This window comes from Oryza brachyantha, chromosome 5 (assembly GCF_000231095.2).
Source record: "Oryza brachyantha chromosome 5, ObraRS2, whole genome shotgun sequence".
Classification (NCBI taxonomy): Eukaryota; Viridiplantae; Streptophyta; class Magnoliopsida; order Poales; family Poaceae; genus Oryza; species Oryza brachyantha.
The window spans coordinates 10,182,384-10,198,734 of NC_023167.2; the positions used below are offsets into that span (position 1 = coordinate 10,182,384).

At 40.2% G+C, this 16,351-nt stretch overlaps 2 protein-coding genes across 2 annotated transcripts; both read right to left on the reverse strand.

Moving 5' to 3' along the window:
• Positions 1 to 4,206: 4,206 nt before the first annotated feature.
• Positions 4,207 to 6,998, reverse strand: LOC102717710 (ran-binding protein 1 homolog c). The gene is made up of 4 exons (XM_006654222.3): positions 6,722 to 6,998; positions 6,454 to 6,605; positions 6,196 to 6,321; positions 4,207 to 4,835 (listed from the first exon to the last, which is right to left on the reverse strand). The coding sequence occupies exons 1-4, from the start codon at positions 6,901 to 6,903 to the stop codon at positions 4,624 to 4,626; spliced, it is 672 nt and encodes a 223-aa protein (XP_006654285.1). The 5' UTR covers positions 6,904 to 6,998; the 3' UTR covers positions 4,207 to 4,623.
• A 5,390-nt stretch (positions 6,999 to 12,388) lies between these two features.
• On the reverse strand, positions 12,389 to 16,098 carry LOC102717989 (ERBB-3 BINDING PROTEIN 1). The gene is made up of 10 exons (XM_006654223.2): positions 15,945 to 16,098; positions 15,734 to 15,830; positions 14,452 to 14,536; positions 14,220 to 14,369; positions 13,989 to 14,142; positions 13,543 to 13,758; positions 13,327 to 13,463; positions 13,161 to 13,252; positions 12,811 to 12,990; positions 12,389 to 12,703 (listed from the first exon to the last, which is right to left on the reverse strand). The coding sequence occupies exons 2-10, from the start codon at positions 15,828 to 15,830 to the stop codon at positions 12,636 to 12,638; spliced, it is 1,179 nt and encodes a 392-aa protein (XP_006654286.1). The 5' UTR covers positions 15,945 to 16,098; the 3' UTR covers positions 12,389 to 12,635.
• Positions 16,099 to 16,351: the final 253 nt, after the last annotated feature.

Here is a 16,351-nt window from a genome sequence, read left to right on the forward strand (position 1 = left end):
TGTGGGATTGTAGATGATATTATGTTTTGCTTTACTCGTGATTTCCATCTCATATTAGAATCTAGGTTCATTTTAATTACCATCTCATATTAGAATGAACCTAGGTAGTACTCCTTCCGTTTCGTAAGGTAAGACTTTCTAACATTGTCTAGATTTATATGGATGCTAATAAATCTAGACAGATATATATATTATATATATTCATCGATGAATGAATATAGACAAGGCTAGAAATTCTAACAATATGAAACGAAACCTAAGTTACAGAGAAATGCAAAAAAAAAACATATGATGTGATATATTTTCACCAATAAAATCTTTCGACAACCCGAAAAGACAAATACCGTTACAGATTAAAGTAGTTGGGAGGTTTTGTCTCACGAAACAGAGGCATTAATGGTCAGGGAAAGTAACGTGGCTTTTTATTAGAAGTGGCTCGGTTTCATGATACTTGTGGTTTTGATAAGATATGATCAATTTTTCTAAACTTAACTACTAAAAATACTAGGGCAATATGTACAAATAAGTCTTAAAAATATTCTAGTAAAAGTAAATATTTGTTTATCGTACGTATGTTAATAGATAAGCATACTCAAAGATATATGGTTGAAAACCGTGTCATTGTTTAAAACGACATGAATTATTAAAATGGAGGAAGGAAGCAGCAGTTAGTAACAATTTTGATTGCACATTTATAAACACTGCTTACTACCCCTCCGTTTTATAATGTAACATGTTTTTCTTTTTTGGTCGTAATGTTTAATCATTTATCTTATTTAAAAAATTATAAAAATATCATTTATTTTGATGTGACTTGTTTTATTATCAAAAGTACTTTAAGCACGACTTGTCATTTTTTAAAATTGCAACGCTTGCCTTTTTTGGGTTAAAAAAACACATGGCAGCAACTAATCTGAATATCTGATAATACTCTTCACACGTAAATGTTTGACGTCGTAAAATTGAACTAGCCAATGTCATAAAAAAATAAAAAAAAGTTAGAAGAGAGTATATGATATGAGTATTGAGGAAGAGCAAAGTAGTCATACACAACAAGAGCAAAGTTTTTTTCTTTTGCCCTTGAATTTTACATGAATATATTTTTTTATTTTGTATTATAAAATTAGTGGTTTTTATCGTCAACTTTTAGAATCAGGCAAGTTAACGCCCTAGCTTTCTTTGGGATGAGGGAATGTACTCGTATGTATTATTTGATATATACTCGCTCCATTCTAAAATGTAATTATTTTTTATTTTTAAATATATACCAAAATATAAATTTTTTTACGCTATGGATAAAAACACGTACCTCATCAACTCTTCTCATCCAAATTCCTTCTCATTTTATCTCATTTATTAAGAGATATTATAGTTTTTTCTTCTTAACCTTAATACATAATAACAACATATAAGTTAGTATATCACCTTTAAGTGTATGGTCTTATAATTTGTGCGTTTAAAGTTCATGTTAGCGAAGAATCAATGTTTTTTTATTGTTTTGGCAGATGAAAGTGAAAATGACCGGTTTTGCTGTTCACCGCGAAAAGACTTCATCTGTTTTTTTCTTCAATCACAAACATATACAGGGCATGTACAACGCGTAGTCGCTGCCGTCGATAGCGCACGCGAGAGGAGACAAAAATCCGACGTGTCAGCGATTAAATGAGGAAAGAGAGCATGGCCGGCGTCTAGTTCGTCGACGGGTTGTGCTCGTGCTCCCAAGCTACTCGACGCCTCCACCGCGCGTTGTAGGAGACATTGCGAGTCGACGCCCACGACGGTGGATCGGCTGCGCTCGCGCAGAAAAATCCCATCCCCACTCGTCCTCCTGTCCAGAGGAGGAAGCTGGCACCCGCCATTCCCATCCATGGCCACCGCCGCCCTGCCTTGTGAGGAAAACGAAGGAGGAGGAGGAGGAAGGGGGCGATGGTGGGTCGGAGAAGGACGAGGATGCCGCGAGCGTCGCCAGCCTATGTGACCCCGGGCTCCGACGATACCCACCTTCTACCCTGCCGCCGACGGGGACCTCAAGGTGTGTACGGTGCTGCGGTTCAGGATGGCCCGGATGCCCATCTCCATGTGCAAGGACAGGTTCGGAGGTCACCTTATGTGCTCCATCCCTTCCTCCCGCTCCGTTGGCACCATTGTGATGTGCCAGATCCAGCTCATGTGAAGTTCTTGTAGGTTTGCTTCCACCTGATTGATGATTTGTGATCTGCCATTTTCTGAACATTGTGTTGATAGTAACCGGAGCAGTAGTTTCAGGTTACCGATTGAAAATTTTGTATCGTGTCTATTTCAGCTCAGTGCGTGATGATCCAGCCAAATCTAATAGGTTGCATTGCATACTGAATTTGTTTTCGTTGAGTCTGAACATTGCTCACTGAATGATGTGTTAGATCTTACACTGATAAGATACATGTACACACACATATACATATAATCTCTTATTTAGCGAAGCAACAAAATGTCATACAAAGATCAATGCGTGGTTGATCATAGATGCATATATGCATTAAACATCCTACAAACAACCATATAGACAGCATATGTCTGAACTGTTGTACAATATGTCTACATCACTGTTTATATGCACTAAATAGACAGCTACTGTCTGTATCGTCGTTGTATATGCCCTAAGCACATGCATCGCTACGCAATTGTTTGGGTGTTTCCTTAGAAAAAAGGCAAACGGTATATTTGCAAACGAAAAATAATTTCTAAATAATTTTATATATGAATTCTTAGCCATCTAAAAATCATGCTGAAAAATAAACTTCGGTAAAAAAATCCAAATCAACTCTAAATTTAAGATTAAAAATTTAAATTTTGGATCATAAGCACGAGAAAAAGATAGGACGTTACACACACTTGAGTGCATCTCTGTCACATGCTAAAATCCTATTGAACCTTAACACAGTAAACCTTAAAAACATACCACATGCATGTAATATTTATATATACCAAGTTTGAACTTTAGTGGATGGCGAGTCAAGTATCCACAAGTAGGGATGGCAACGGGGCTGGTTGGGGGTGGGTTGGATAGAAACGGACCCGAACCCGCCACCGACTTCTATACCCGAACCTGGACCCAAATAGAGAAGCGGGTTAAACTCCATCCTCGTACCCGATCGGACCGGGTGACCCGCTCGCCCTCCTTGTCGGGACGCCACCTCGCTAGGATTGCTGCTTAGCCGGCCAGACGCCTTGCTTCGCCTCGTAGGCCAGCCGCGGTGCTGACTAGACTAGGGGAGAGGAGGGGTCAAGATCCAGAGGAGAGAAGTTTTCGCCTTCGTCTACCTAGCCGCCCGTCATGGCGCCACCCAGCCACAGCCGCATCGTCACTGGCTTGCGCACCTTGACGCCAGCTCGCCCGTCTCGCTGCCCCGCTCTGCCTCGCTCGGCGCTGATTAGATTGCGGAAGTGGAGTTAAGATCCAGAGGAGAGGTCATTGCCTCCTACCCACCGCCTCCGCCCGCCTAGCCACCTGTTACAGCGTCACCTAGCCACAGCCCGTCAGCCGTCCTTTGGAGCAGAGAGTAGGAGAGCGAGACCGGTTGGTTGTCATTTAGTTACTACTTTATATATTTGGGCTTAGGATTAGGGTTTTGTACCTTCTATGGCTAAAATTTAAAGAATTATAGTCTAATATGCCCCCTCGGGTCCCCACGGGTATGACTACATCCTCGTCCCCTCACCCGTCCAAATGCGATGCCCCCGACCCAGTTACCCACGGGTGAAATTGCCATCCCTATCCACAACTCCTGTAGCACATCACGTAACCTTCCTCGAAACTGTAATGTGATATAACCATTGTAATTTAATTTTAACATAAATCAGCACATTCATCTGGCACCGGCACATATTTTTAAACTACCCCCATGTTTTATTCCGTCATTCTAAATCAATAGTTGTAAAACTAACGAAATCCAGGTCGAACTATCATCAAAATTTTAAATAGTTCTATAACTTACGAAGTCCATGTCAAACTATCATCAAAATCTTAATGTAAAAAAACTTCCAAACGAAATCCTTGTGGAAATATCATAAAAATTTTAATGTAAAAAAACTTCCAAGAGCCATGTTTGCAAGGTTTTGGACGTAGAGCGTTGTTTTGTACTCCAGCAACTATGTACACAACCAAACGCACGCCAATGGGAATTTACGTGCAGACGTTAAAGAAAGATAGCAAATTGGACATGTATAGAACAGAAGTATCTGAACCACAGCAACTGGATAGAAATAAACAACATATGTAATTTATATGAATAGCACGCATCCAACAACAAACCATGCAGCGAGGATACGCACAACTCATGCCCAAAACGCCCCAACTCGTCCTACATTTCGAGTTCTCGATAAAAGCACAGACCCGAACAGACCTGATCCAAAGCCAATCTGCGACTCTAAGCAGAAACCAACCTTAGACAAACAAATAAATAATAACACGTGAACGCCCAACTGGTAATGATGACCCTGACATCTTCCGACTCTGCCAAATGTTCTCAGCATATCTCATGGCTAAACGACCTTTAACTTCCATAGACGGGAAGTATCGACAAGCTGACTCTTTCCCACCGAGGGGCGCTCAGCAGTAGTGCTGTGGAGGTTCCACACCGCTGACTACTCAGATGAGGTGGCAGCCGGTTTGCTATCTGTTTCCTTGGCAGCATCGGCTGATTCCTCCTTTGTCGCAGCTTCCTCGGATTTGTTTTCACTTACGCTGAGTTTCTCCAACAGGCCAGCAGCAGATGAATCTTCTTCACTTTCCTTGTCTTCCGTCTTTGATTGTGATTCTGCAATCTCCTCGACCAAGTCCTTAAACTTCTTGCAGTCTAGGGAATTAGATGGAACAAAGTAGGTAGATTAGTTAAATTCAGCAAGCTTTCAGAAGATTCAAATGATGCAATGAAATATTTGTGACAAGTGGAAAATGAGAGGGTGCTGCTACTAATTAAACACATTTACAAACACCATTTCACCAAAACACGCGATATAGCTACATATTTTTTACTTTTTAACAACCATCATCAACTAAAATAACAAGAGAACAGTTGCAGACAAAGGAAACCACATGAAACAGGTTATTTTTAGGTTTTCCTGTACTAGGAAGTCAATAGCACAATACCACGAATTACAATAGCAACCTCTAGATTCCTGTGAATTATGTAGTTGTGCTGTTAAATAATCACCAAGCAAGTTGGCAGGAAAGATGCATATTTCTGTGATTTGTGCTTATCTGTCCACAATTAGGTGTGATAAACAAATGAAACAGCATAACATGTTTCAAAAGGGCAAATCAGAAATGCTGAAGACATTCAAGAAAAAGGATTCACCCACAACAAGCACATGAAAGTTTATAAATATCATCAGAAATATACAGATATAAGGCACAGAAGCATGCTTTCATAATGACTGCTAGACGTGTGTAAGAACACACACAAATCTGATCACCAAAAAAGGTTAAAAGCCACCAAGAGCAAACAACATGTGTTCTACCACAACGAACTGTGCAAACCTTGATGGTTAGCTACGGAAAAATAAATACTCTGTATATCAAGTTGACCTCACCATGTAACAAATGAAAAATAACAAAATGCTAGCTGCAAGTTACATCGCAGTGTTCAGTTTTATTCTTTGGGTATTAGTAGCAATAGAATCAGAGAGAACATCAGTCATATTGAGTCCCTACCCTGCAGTTTACTCATAGGGGCTAATAAAAGAAGTTTCATTTGAGACATCATAAATCTAAAATATTAAAATATGAACTGAAATTGAAACCAAAATTCAGAAACAAAAGGTGCATATGAAAATATGCAATGCAGACAGGGAGTAGGGACATCAGGCAAGCAGAGGAATTGTGGTGTCCCTTCGTGGTAACAAATCCAGAGCAACAAATTTCTCTTAAAGTAGCCGTTAACTATCCAACATTCATCACAATTCATAAATACATGATACGATAAAAGCAATAGATTTATCATTTATAACACCTACATAAAGAAAATCATGTTCTTCAGCACAACACTGGTTCACCTAATTCAATACAATCACCAGAATCTCCCGAGCCATGAAGCAGTTGAGAAAACTATAGCACTAAAAACCACGATCCATCACGCTACAAAGCCAAGATAACAACACTGTATACAACTGAAACAAGAATTGATTAAGCGATAGATGAGCAGGCAGCCAACTCACTTTCCACGGAGCCAAACCGGATTGCAAACATCTCCTCCTTCAGCTCGCCGTCAGCGAAGTCGACCGCGTGCCAGACGCACGACTTGTCGCTGCCCGCGTGCTCCTGCATCTTCGTGCTCGAGATCACTGCACACAGATCATCAAAGCCTTAGCCATGAGCTCTTTGTCCTGAATCTACTGGACGCGATTACAACAACTTAGGAACAAATCATTCCCCCCAAAAGAACGGGGGTAATTCGGAGGAAATCAGTGGAAAACCTAGATGGTTTGCGCAGATCTTGAGGGTCTTGGCCTGGCGCATGACGAGGCGGACCTTGCCGTTCTCCTTGTGCTTGAGGAGCTTGACGGTGCCCGTGCCCCGCTCCTTCCACTGGTTCCCGTCCTTGTCGAACCTGTACAGCTTCGCCTTCCTGCACACACCACCACCACAACAACAACAGCATCGCGCTGATCTGATCAGCGCCAGATCGAACCCCCAAAACACAAACAATCAAGAGAGCAAGCAGCAAGCAGCTGGGCGGCTCACATGTCGAGGAGCACGTCCTCATCCTCCTCGCCGGTGGTGACGGCGACCTCCTCGAGCCGCACGATGGGGGCGACCTGGGCGCCGGTGTCCTCCTCCTCGCCGCCCGCCGCGGCGGAGGCGCCCTCCGCCTCCGCCTCCTCGTCCTCGCGGCGGTCCACGACGGCGGGCTCCTTGTCGGCCATCGAGGGCTCTCGCTTCCGCTCGCCGGAGCTCTCGGTTTCCAGAAGTCTCGGGGAGGAGCGAGGAGGCCCGATCGCGAGAGAGAGAGGAGAGGAGACGGGGGGCGGCGCGCTAGGGTTTTTGTTAGCCACGGGAGAGGCGCCGCCAGCGGTGGTGGGGCCCACCGGGGAGCGTGGAGGGGGCCGTGGGACACGTCTGGTGGGTCCCGCACGCAAGGGGGTAATGTGCGGAAACGGAATGGAGTCTGCGTGTTGGCAACGCCAGCGGGGCTCCGAAGAACAGGTGAATTTTCATTTTTATGCTGTCGTAGTCTGGAATTTTAAGATGTTTTTGGTTGGTAGACGAGGTAGGTTGGCTTGGCTTTATCTCTAAATTGTAGGATGGATTGATTTTATTTTTCTGTTTGGTGGAATAGACGAGTTGTACCCTGTTTTTTGTTTGGTGGAAGGGATGAGTTAAACCTGTTTTTTGTTTGGTCGAAGAGATGACATGTGATAAATGTTACTTCTCATATCTAAAATAAAATATTAAATACTAGGATTAATATATGAATAAACTAAAGTAATTCAATATATATTTATACAAGTAATATATTTTAAATAAATTTAATAAATAAAATGAACATCCCTCTGTGCGTCGTGGTCGTTCTAAGACGGATCCATCCCACCGTTTTGGTGGGATGGGTTGGACCTGAATCTGGGAGGAATATTCCTCTTCTGGGTCCAACTCATCCCACCCATCCACTAACCAAATAGGATCAAGGATGGGTTGACTCTGTCGCAACCCATCACATCTCTGGAACCAAACCTATCCTTGCTTGTTGTCACTCTTTACATTTCAGTTTAATTCCTCTCACAAGCCTTCAAATATGTTGCCATTGGTGACAAAAAGTTAAATTTTCAGTAATATTCGGTTTACTTCTCTCTCCATTTCATATTATAATATGACCTCTACATTTATTCTTATATATATATATATATATATATATATATTTTGTGTGTCTATATTCATTACCGCACATATGAATATAAACAAGGCCAGAAAGTCTTATAATATGAGAAACAATATAGTATAACATTTGAATTTATGACTTTTCTCAAGAAATACTCCCTCTAGTTTATTATTTAACGTTTTGATATATGTTTGACTGTTCGTCTTATTTAATTTTTTTTACAAATATGCAAAATTATAAATCGTTCTTAAACTTTCTTTGGTAATAAATAAAATCATAAAAAATAATTAAGTAATATTTTATGAAGCATAATAGTCAAACGTAGAACTAAAAGTTAGCTACATAAAATTAAAAAAAATAAGTGAGTACGCAATACATGATCATTACAATACATGGTAGCTAGATATAACAATCGCGTGACACGTAATACTATAGGACTAGCGTTCGAGTTTATCTTTTTTTTTAAAGTTTAGAGCACTTTAACAGGGTAGATCCAACATTTGGATATATAGCTCTTCTTCCTCATTCTCCTCCTCATGCCCTCAGCCCTTATCTCCACCAAGATCCAGCGGGGGCTTAGTTTAGAAACTACTTGATATTGCAGCTCAGTGGCAAATCCAGAATAGAAATTACCGGGGGTCCAATACGTACTGACTATCTAATTTTTATACTCGTACACTAATTAATATGATATAATTTAGTAAGAATTGGATAATTTATCTAGGGTCCGAGGATCCCGAGAAATAACACGTAGGTTCGCCACTGGTGCAGCTATCATAGCTCAAAATTTATATCTTTGAAATCTATCTATTTGAGTTTAAATATTTTAATTTAGAGTAAATTGTGTCGATGGTAAAAAAAACTTATGCAATGAATGCAATGCAATAGATCATATAAACCATTCATCTAGGTGCATTGATTCGTACTATACGTGTGTCGACGAATGACCGCATAGTGAGGATCCGAGCTCCCTTTCATGATCAGCCTAGAGGGGCAAAAATATGCGTGTCAAATCCATTGCAGGGACTCTCTTGATTGGGAGCAGAGAACACCACCAAGTTTAGACAGCTTTGGGCTGCAATAGTGTGGTACCCTACGTATGTATGATGTTTTGCTTAGTTCTTGATAATAAGATGGTCAATAACAATAAGCCAAAGGTCTAAAATTCTTTTACTTGGTCTAGGTTCACCATTTATATATTTTTAAGAATAGTTCCACATTAAGAATTAAAAGGGACTTGCGCGGTTGCACCAACTTAAATATGTGGGGAGTTCTTCACCTCTTGAGATTACTTTTAGGTTTAAAAATGATTTCTCCTTGGTTGTACTGGCTACTCCCACTTTGGGCCAACACCCATAATCTAAGTCAAGTAAATTGTAAAAAGAGACAGTTGTATTCATTGAGACATGTCCTGTGAGCCTCCCTAGAGAGGGTTCATTATATTTAAGCTTGTCTGTTATAGCAAGGGGAGGGGGCGATCAGCGTTGACATCTCATCTATCCATGCCCCTAACAACATTGTTTCGTTGCGTCTTCCTATCCTATTGAATATGGTCATCTAGATTGAAGTCATTCCTGGATGACATTTCTCAAGCTACACAATGAGCTTAACCAATCTAAAACATCGAGAAAGACACGTGATAGTACCAACCACCGCTACGGGTACTTCATTCCCCATAACACCAACAACATCGTGTAAACCCAGTAAAGTGGCAAATTATGGATAATCTTACTAAGTTTGATGTTAATTAGGATAACACATAGGCATGCCACATATACATGAATGTCAACTAGATATTTATGTATTATTAAGTGTAAAATGATGACTACTTACTGAACAAAACTAATATGTGAATGCTTATTGCACAAAGAAATATGTATAAAAGCATGAAAATGATGGAATGATAAAACTCAAAGCAAACTACACGAGTTATTGCAAATACAACATGTCTCATACCTCGTCGTTTGTACTTTGTACATGACATCCTAGTCAACATCCACCTTAGCATAGCAAGATTAATCATTAGTCTGAACGTAATTTACAAAGTTTATACAATATATTGCGTCATCTCTTGTGCTGCCAATACGTTTAATGGTAAAATACATAACTAAGCTATAAATTGTTGGGCCTCTGATTCCGTGTAGACATGTTTCGACATAGGGATGGTTGCCAAACAATATATTTGTAAACGAAAAATAATTTATAAATAAAAATTATATATATGTATTCTTAGCGATTTAAAAGCCAAGACTATAAAATAAACTTTGGTGAAAAAACTTCAAAAATCTTATAACATGAAACAGAGCGAGTAAATATGATTGTTGGTAGCTCTTAGTACCTTCGTCCTTTAATACAAAACATTCAAATAACAAATATTGACAAATAATTTGAATCTCCAAATTCTATTACATTGAAAAATCTTTTAGTACTAGTTTGGGATAACCCCCAATGGCTAGTTTCCTCCGCTCTTACAAGAACAGATCATGACTAAGAGCATCCCAACAGCTTATCCATCTCATCCTCCATCCTAGAAATAGAGGATGAAGAGTAAAAGTTGAGCTCCAGCAGAACATCTATCTCATCATCTATGTTTGGATGTCATCCATATTAGGAGAGAGAAACTCTATATTTAGATGTTCTCTCTTCAATCCTCCAAATAGATATAGAGGATGCTATATATATATATAGATGACCTGCTGGAGTACAAAGGGATATGAAGGATGAAAGTGTTTTAGATGATCATCCAAATAAAGATGGATGACCAAATTTAGATGAGCTGTTAGGATGCTCTAATAGTCTGTTCGAAGAAATCAATAAATGAATGATAAAACTTTCTGAACGCAGAATGACGGTCTCAACCTTCAACTATAGTTAAAAGAAAAAGGGACTAACGTTTGTGAACCGGTAAAGAACCAGTGAAGTGAGTGATTCTTTCGATGGACCGGCGGCGGTTTTTTGAATTGAATGGTTTGATTTTTTAAATTAAACTGGTTTTTAATTTATCAGGTTACCATGCTATCATGGCTATGTAATAATAGGTACATTGCTTTATTTATACAAATCACTAATTTGTAGCGATTGTATATTAAAGATAATACAAATATACAATATAATATTAATAAATAAAAACCATGTGTGATACGATTTTTTTAATACTTCTTCAACGACTAGCTTCTACGGTAGTCTGAATAGGAAAATAGGATGGGTAGTATATTATGGTCGTATTTAGATCTATCTCCCTTCTGTTACCTAGATTCACCAATAATCAATAATATATCTAAACATCCAAAAAAAATTATAAATGATTTGAACATTTTGTAAAATGAAACAGAGGTAATAGCGATCTACCCGGCAAGGCCTATACCGTGTGTCATAGCACCGACAATTGTATTTTCCAACCTCATGTTTTTTTTAAATAGTACCAAGCAGGGTTTACGTTACCGCGGTTACCGTCGCGGTAACCGCGCCTTCCGTGGAGGTATGGCTTCGATAAACCACGGTAACCGAGTTTAAATTTGGGGAGAATTTAAAAAATTTGAGAAAATTTAATGAAAAAAATATATGTTGTATAGGTTGATATATAGTATAGTTTTGTCAAACAAATTAATGAAAAAATGTATTCCCGGCGTAATTAAAAATCATAAACGAGTATTTCGAGAAACAAAATTAAAAAATAGTCTATTGCAAGTAATATTTCATAGGAAGATGTTCAAGAATATTTCGTATTGAGTCATTATTATTTACACTAGACACTAGGGTACATAACGTTGAAAATACAAATATACAACGATGGATATATGAAAAATATGTAATATGTATAGAGAAAAATTATACGTGCATCTTAGTACACATAATATTTTAATTCGTAATAATGGATAGTAGGTATAGTTGTGACGGACGGTGTATATTTGTATTTTGCAATATCAAGAATTTAGAAAATGTCATGTGGAACTTTTCTTGTTTTTCCTATATAACATGTCATATTTTTTCTATGTTATAAATATAGTCACAAAATATTTTTCTATTTTTCATGTATTTTTTAGATTTTTAAAGTTTTTTTTTTCATTTGACATCACACCCGCGGTCCTCACGGTAACAAAAACCACGCGAGAAACCACGGTAACCGCCGTTAATGTTGTAACAAGTACCCGCGGTTACCGCAGCAAACCGCGCGATAAGCCACGAAGACCGCGTAAGTTTAAATTCAAATTTTTTGGATTTAAATTCATCATGGTTTTTACGGTTTCCGTGCGGTATCCGCGCTCCCGCGGTTTTGGCGGCTCGTGCGGTAAAGGGAACCCTGGTACTATGCAGTTAATCTCACCAAGCACCATTCATGAATACCGAGTATTAACAAGTGACAGACAGGTCGCCAATTCCTCAACAAAACAATGAAAATGACCACCCAGAAAAAAGTGCAACTACTGAAACGAGACAGTAGGTTCATTTGCATCCATTACCCCTAGCAATTTAGCTCAATTGCAGCCCCCTCTACAAGAAAATACCAGGCATCGAACCATATATAGATAGAATGATTCCAGGTAAAAATCGCAGTAGATTTAACACAAAAGTTAAGCAGAACAGCGTTGACCAACATTGACACCTCATAGGTAATTATCGTTTTGTGCTTTCATGTGACAGCTAGTGTGCAAGCAGGGTCGATCAATGCAGTGAAGGTTGAAAAAGTACTCGATTTTCCACAACTGAATGTAATATAATAGCATCAGATGCAGTGAAGGAGCAAGTACAAAACTAAAGGAAGCAATTCAAAAGAATAATCAGTTATTCTTTGTTGGCATCATTTGAACCCTCCTCCATAGGCTCTGCTTCTGCTGCATCTCCTTTTTTACCTATAGATGAGAAAATGGTAGCAGGCTAAGTTGAAGGATCCATTCAGATGTGTAGCACCTCAATTACCAAAAACCAGAAGTATTGTTCGATATAGAACAAAACAAACCTTTCTTCTTTTTTCCACCACTCTTCTTCTTTGTTTTTGTCCCCAAAGCAAGCCATGCCTTGATTTCAGCATTGTCTTCAATGGATTTAGGCTGGAACTCCTGAAGTGGATGTGATGTTACCCTCTGTGATCCAGATGGCAGCAGAAGCACAGTAAATTTAATGTGCGCAACAAGGTCGCCTGCACAAAGAACAGCTATTAATGCAATCACAAGAAACTAAAAATATGGCATAATCACAAAATAATTTGCCCAAATAGATTCGTACACAACCCAAGGCTAGTTTCATAATAAAAACTAGGAGAACAATGGCTAAAATTCTCAGTATTCAACACCCAGATAAGATAAGTACCTGGCTTCTCGTGAAGTACAGGGTATGGCTGCAATAATTCGTGATTCATGCATTCCACCAAGCCTAAGCGAGCACGCTTCTCTTCCAATGCCCTGAGACAATTCAAACACATGTTACAATATAGTAAACAAAAACATGCCACAAAAGTTAGTGCATAGTAGCAGACCTAGCAGTGAAGGGCATGATTGGAAACTTTTGGCTTATCTCACTGAAAATGAACCTAGATGCTTTCATCTTCAAGTGATAATTCTTGTCTACAGCTCTTTTGTAGATTGTTGTCTGCTTCTCATCCAATAACTTGGGCTGTGCATCACAACGGAATGTAAGAAAAATGTGACAAGCAGAAGGCAAGACAATCCTACAAATAAGAAGTCATTCTCACCTTTCCTTCTCCAGTGCTGGTGACAATATCAATTGCATACACTTCATTTTCCTCAAATTCAGCATCATCCACCTTCGTATCAGCATTTGAGACACTAAGTACAACTTTGTTACCATCAATGACAAACTGTTTCAGCTGATGGCTGAGAACTCCTTCCACAATTTTGCAGTCATAAGCAGCAGCCACTTTCTGGATTGCTTCCGTGACATCCTTGTTCTGCAAGAAGGAGCTAATTACTAGTGAGAGCAGCATTCCAGTACAAAACATGTAAACTGAATTAATCTCACTATCAAACAATTTCGATGTGGCCAGCAAAAGAAAATAAAAGCATAATAACAGAAGCAAGCAAAAACGTTGTGTATAAGCACAATTAACCTACACACAGTATGTAAACAGCATAAATTGCAAAGAGAGAATGAGTACTAGAGTAACATTTTTCAGTGCACCTTCTTCCCAGGTCTAACAAGCCTCAGAGCAACTTCTGCAGCTGTGTTGGCAGCAGCAAGAACATCTGCTGCTCTCCCAGTGACTGGCCCATCATGGATAACATGTGTATGACCCACCACGGCGATAAAACCATCAATATGGCATCCCATATCTCTGTGAAATGAAAAGAGAATCACTAACGTTCAAAGTAGATTAACAAAAAGGTTGAAAAGGTCATAATAACACAATACATTTTGACCATATCATTTTCCTCCAGGACAGCCTCATCAGTGGCTAGTGGAGAGAAATGGCAGACTGTGTTGTTCACAGATAAGCATGTCGGAAAAGCAATGCCCCTTTCAATCTTCCTCTTCACATTCTTGTAGATATTGCCAGTTTGCCTGAAAACAAAGAAAATTAAAACACTCAGTAAAATGGGTGACAGAGAGAGAGAGAGCGCTAAGACAAAGTTAGATTCCTTACTCTCTTATGTAAGAATCACCCCTTTCACAAATGTCAACAATCTTGGCTTTTGGCTTGCACAAAGACACTACCAACTTAAGAGCATCTGTTCAACAATAAAATCAATTTAGCACTGCAGTTCTGGTTTCACCATAGCAGACAAAATTTATTTGGCATCATACACAACTATACAGCCCCACCATATAAGACAACAAATTTGCATTCATAACAACCAAACAACCCACAGGTAATAGTAATCGAAACACCTACATATCCACACAGATTTAAAATGTACCAACTTTGCCAACATGAATGTTCCATTGCTGCTTGTTATTAAAATTGCAGTTAGAAATGCAGAACAAAATAATATACACACTGTGCCAGCAAAATTGAATGGACAAAGGAAAGCAGGTAACTATTTCAACACATACTACTCCACTCAACTTGTGGTTTGTAAAACTTATATGATAGAGTCGATACCAGAACCTAACTATGAATACAGTACATCCCAGAGTTGCTAACTGGGCAAAAATCATATCCTGCCAAAACATAACCTTTTGGCTCACCTATATAGGTGGATACAGTTACAGTAACAAACAAAATATAGCATGTGGCAAATCTACCCTGGATAACAGAGCACCATTCCCCCCAGAAAACATACAAGAATCGCCTCGTACATGTAAAAACTACAATAGAAGAGTGAGAGACAAGAGAACAAAGAGGAGGAACCGGTGTTTCTGATAACACCATGCACATCCATATACTATCTAGTGAGTGGCTATGCACATGCTTGTCGACTTGCACAGAGCTCAGACATGATATTACACATCTCTACTACTTGAAACTGTCCTCCTCCCCACCCCCACCATGCAAAAACCATTGCTCTCACAAAAACCAGAAAAAATCAGATGGGTTGTTAAAATAAACCGTTTATTTTTTCTCTATAGGCCTGTAGAGCCATGAGTTGTATGAGTCTGTTGCAATGCAAGGTATATTACTAGTGGATTAGAATATGGGGCGAGTGCAGTACCAGTAACAATACTGGGAGAAAATAATGGCTAACAAACTACTCGTGCATAGAGAGTATGTTACTTTTCAGCAAAGCTACTAAAAGGACTTGAATCCAAACCATCCAAATCAGGAATTGCTAAATTAAACAGAGCAAAATGACAGCTAAACTTCCACCAAAGCAATATACGAAGCATAACATCCCAACTAGCACTAACAACACAGAATATTAAATATGCCCAGCCATCGGGCACGACACTAATAGCAAGGTAAAAAAATCAAGAGCGTCCATTACTGTTAATGATATCGGCGGCATCCTTGTACTTGGTGACGACGTCGGAGGAGGAGAGGTCGAGCTCCTTCTCCTCCCTGACCTCATCGTCCGACGACATCTGCAAATCCAGAGCGACAAAACAACGACGCCGGGGGTCAGAAACAGCGAAGGAAACGCACGAACAGGGAACGCAAGAAGGGCAACGCGACGCCGACGCGCAAATAATCCTCACCGCTTCGATCCGAATAGGCGACCGGAGGCAAAGCCTGCGCTGGCGCGGTGGCGGCGGCGGTGGCGGCGGAGGAGGAGGAGGGGGAGGTCGTAGGGTTAGGGTTTGGGAGGGGGTTTGGGTGGGGGCGGATTCCAATCGAAGCGAGGAGTTGGGCGTCAGTGCGTGTGAGGCGGCGGCTTTGGTTTGGTGGCTTCTACTGGCTAGGGCTTTGGAGCGCGCAAGCCGAGTCGGAGCGAGGGTCCGGGGCCCCACGGGACGCGTGGCTGACGCGCCGGGCCCATCACGCGGCCGGGAAATCTGGATGGGCCGCCGGGGTGCTGTGACTCTGAGGCCGGTCGGGGGATAAGGCTTACAGGTGGGCCACGCGGAAAGCTTGGGGCGCGGTCCGACTCGATCTGGCCACGAAC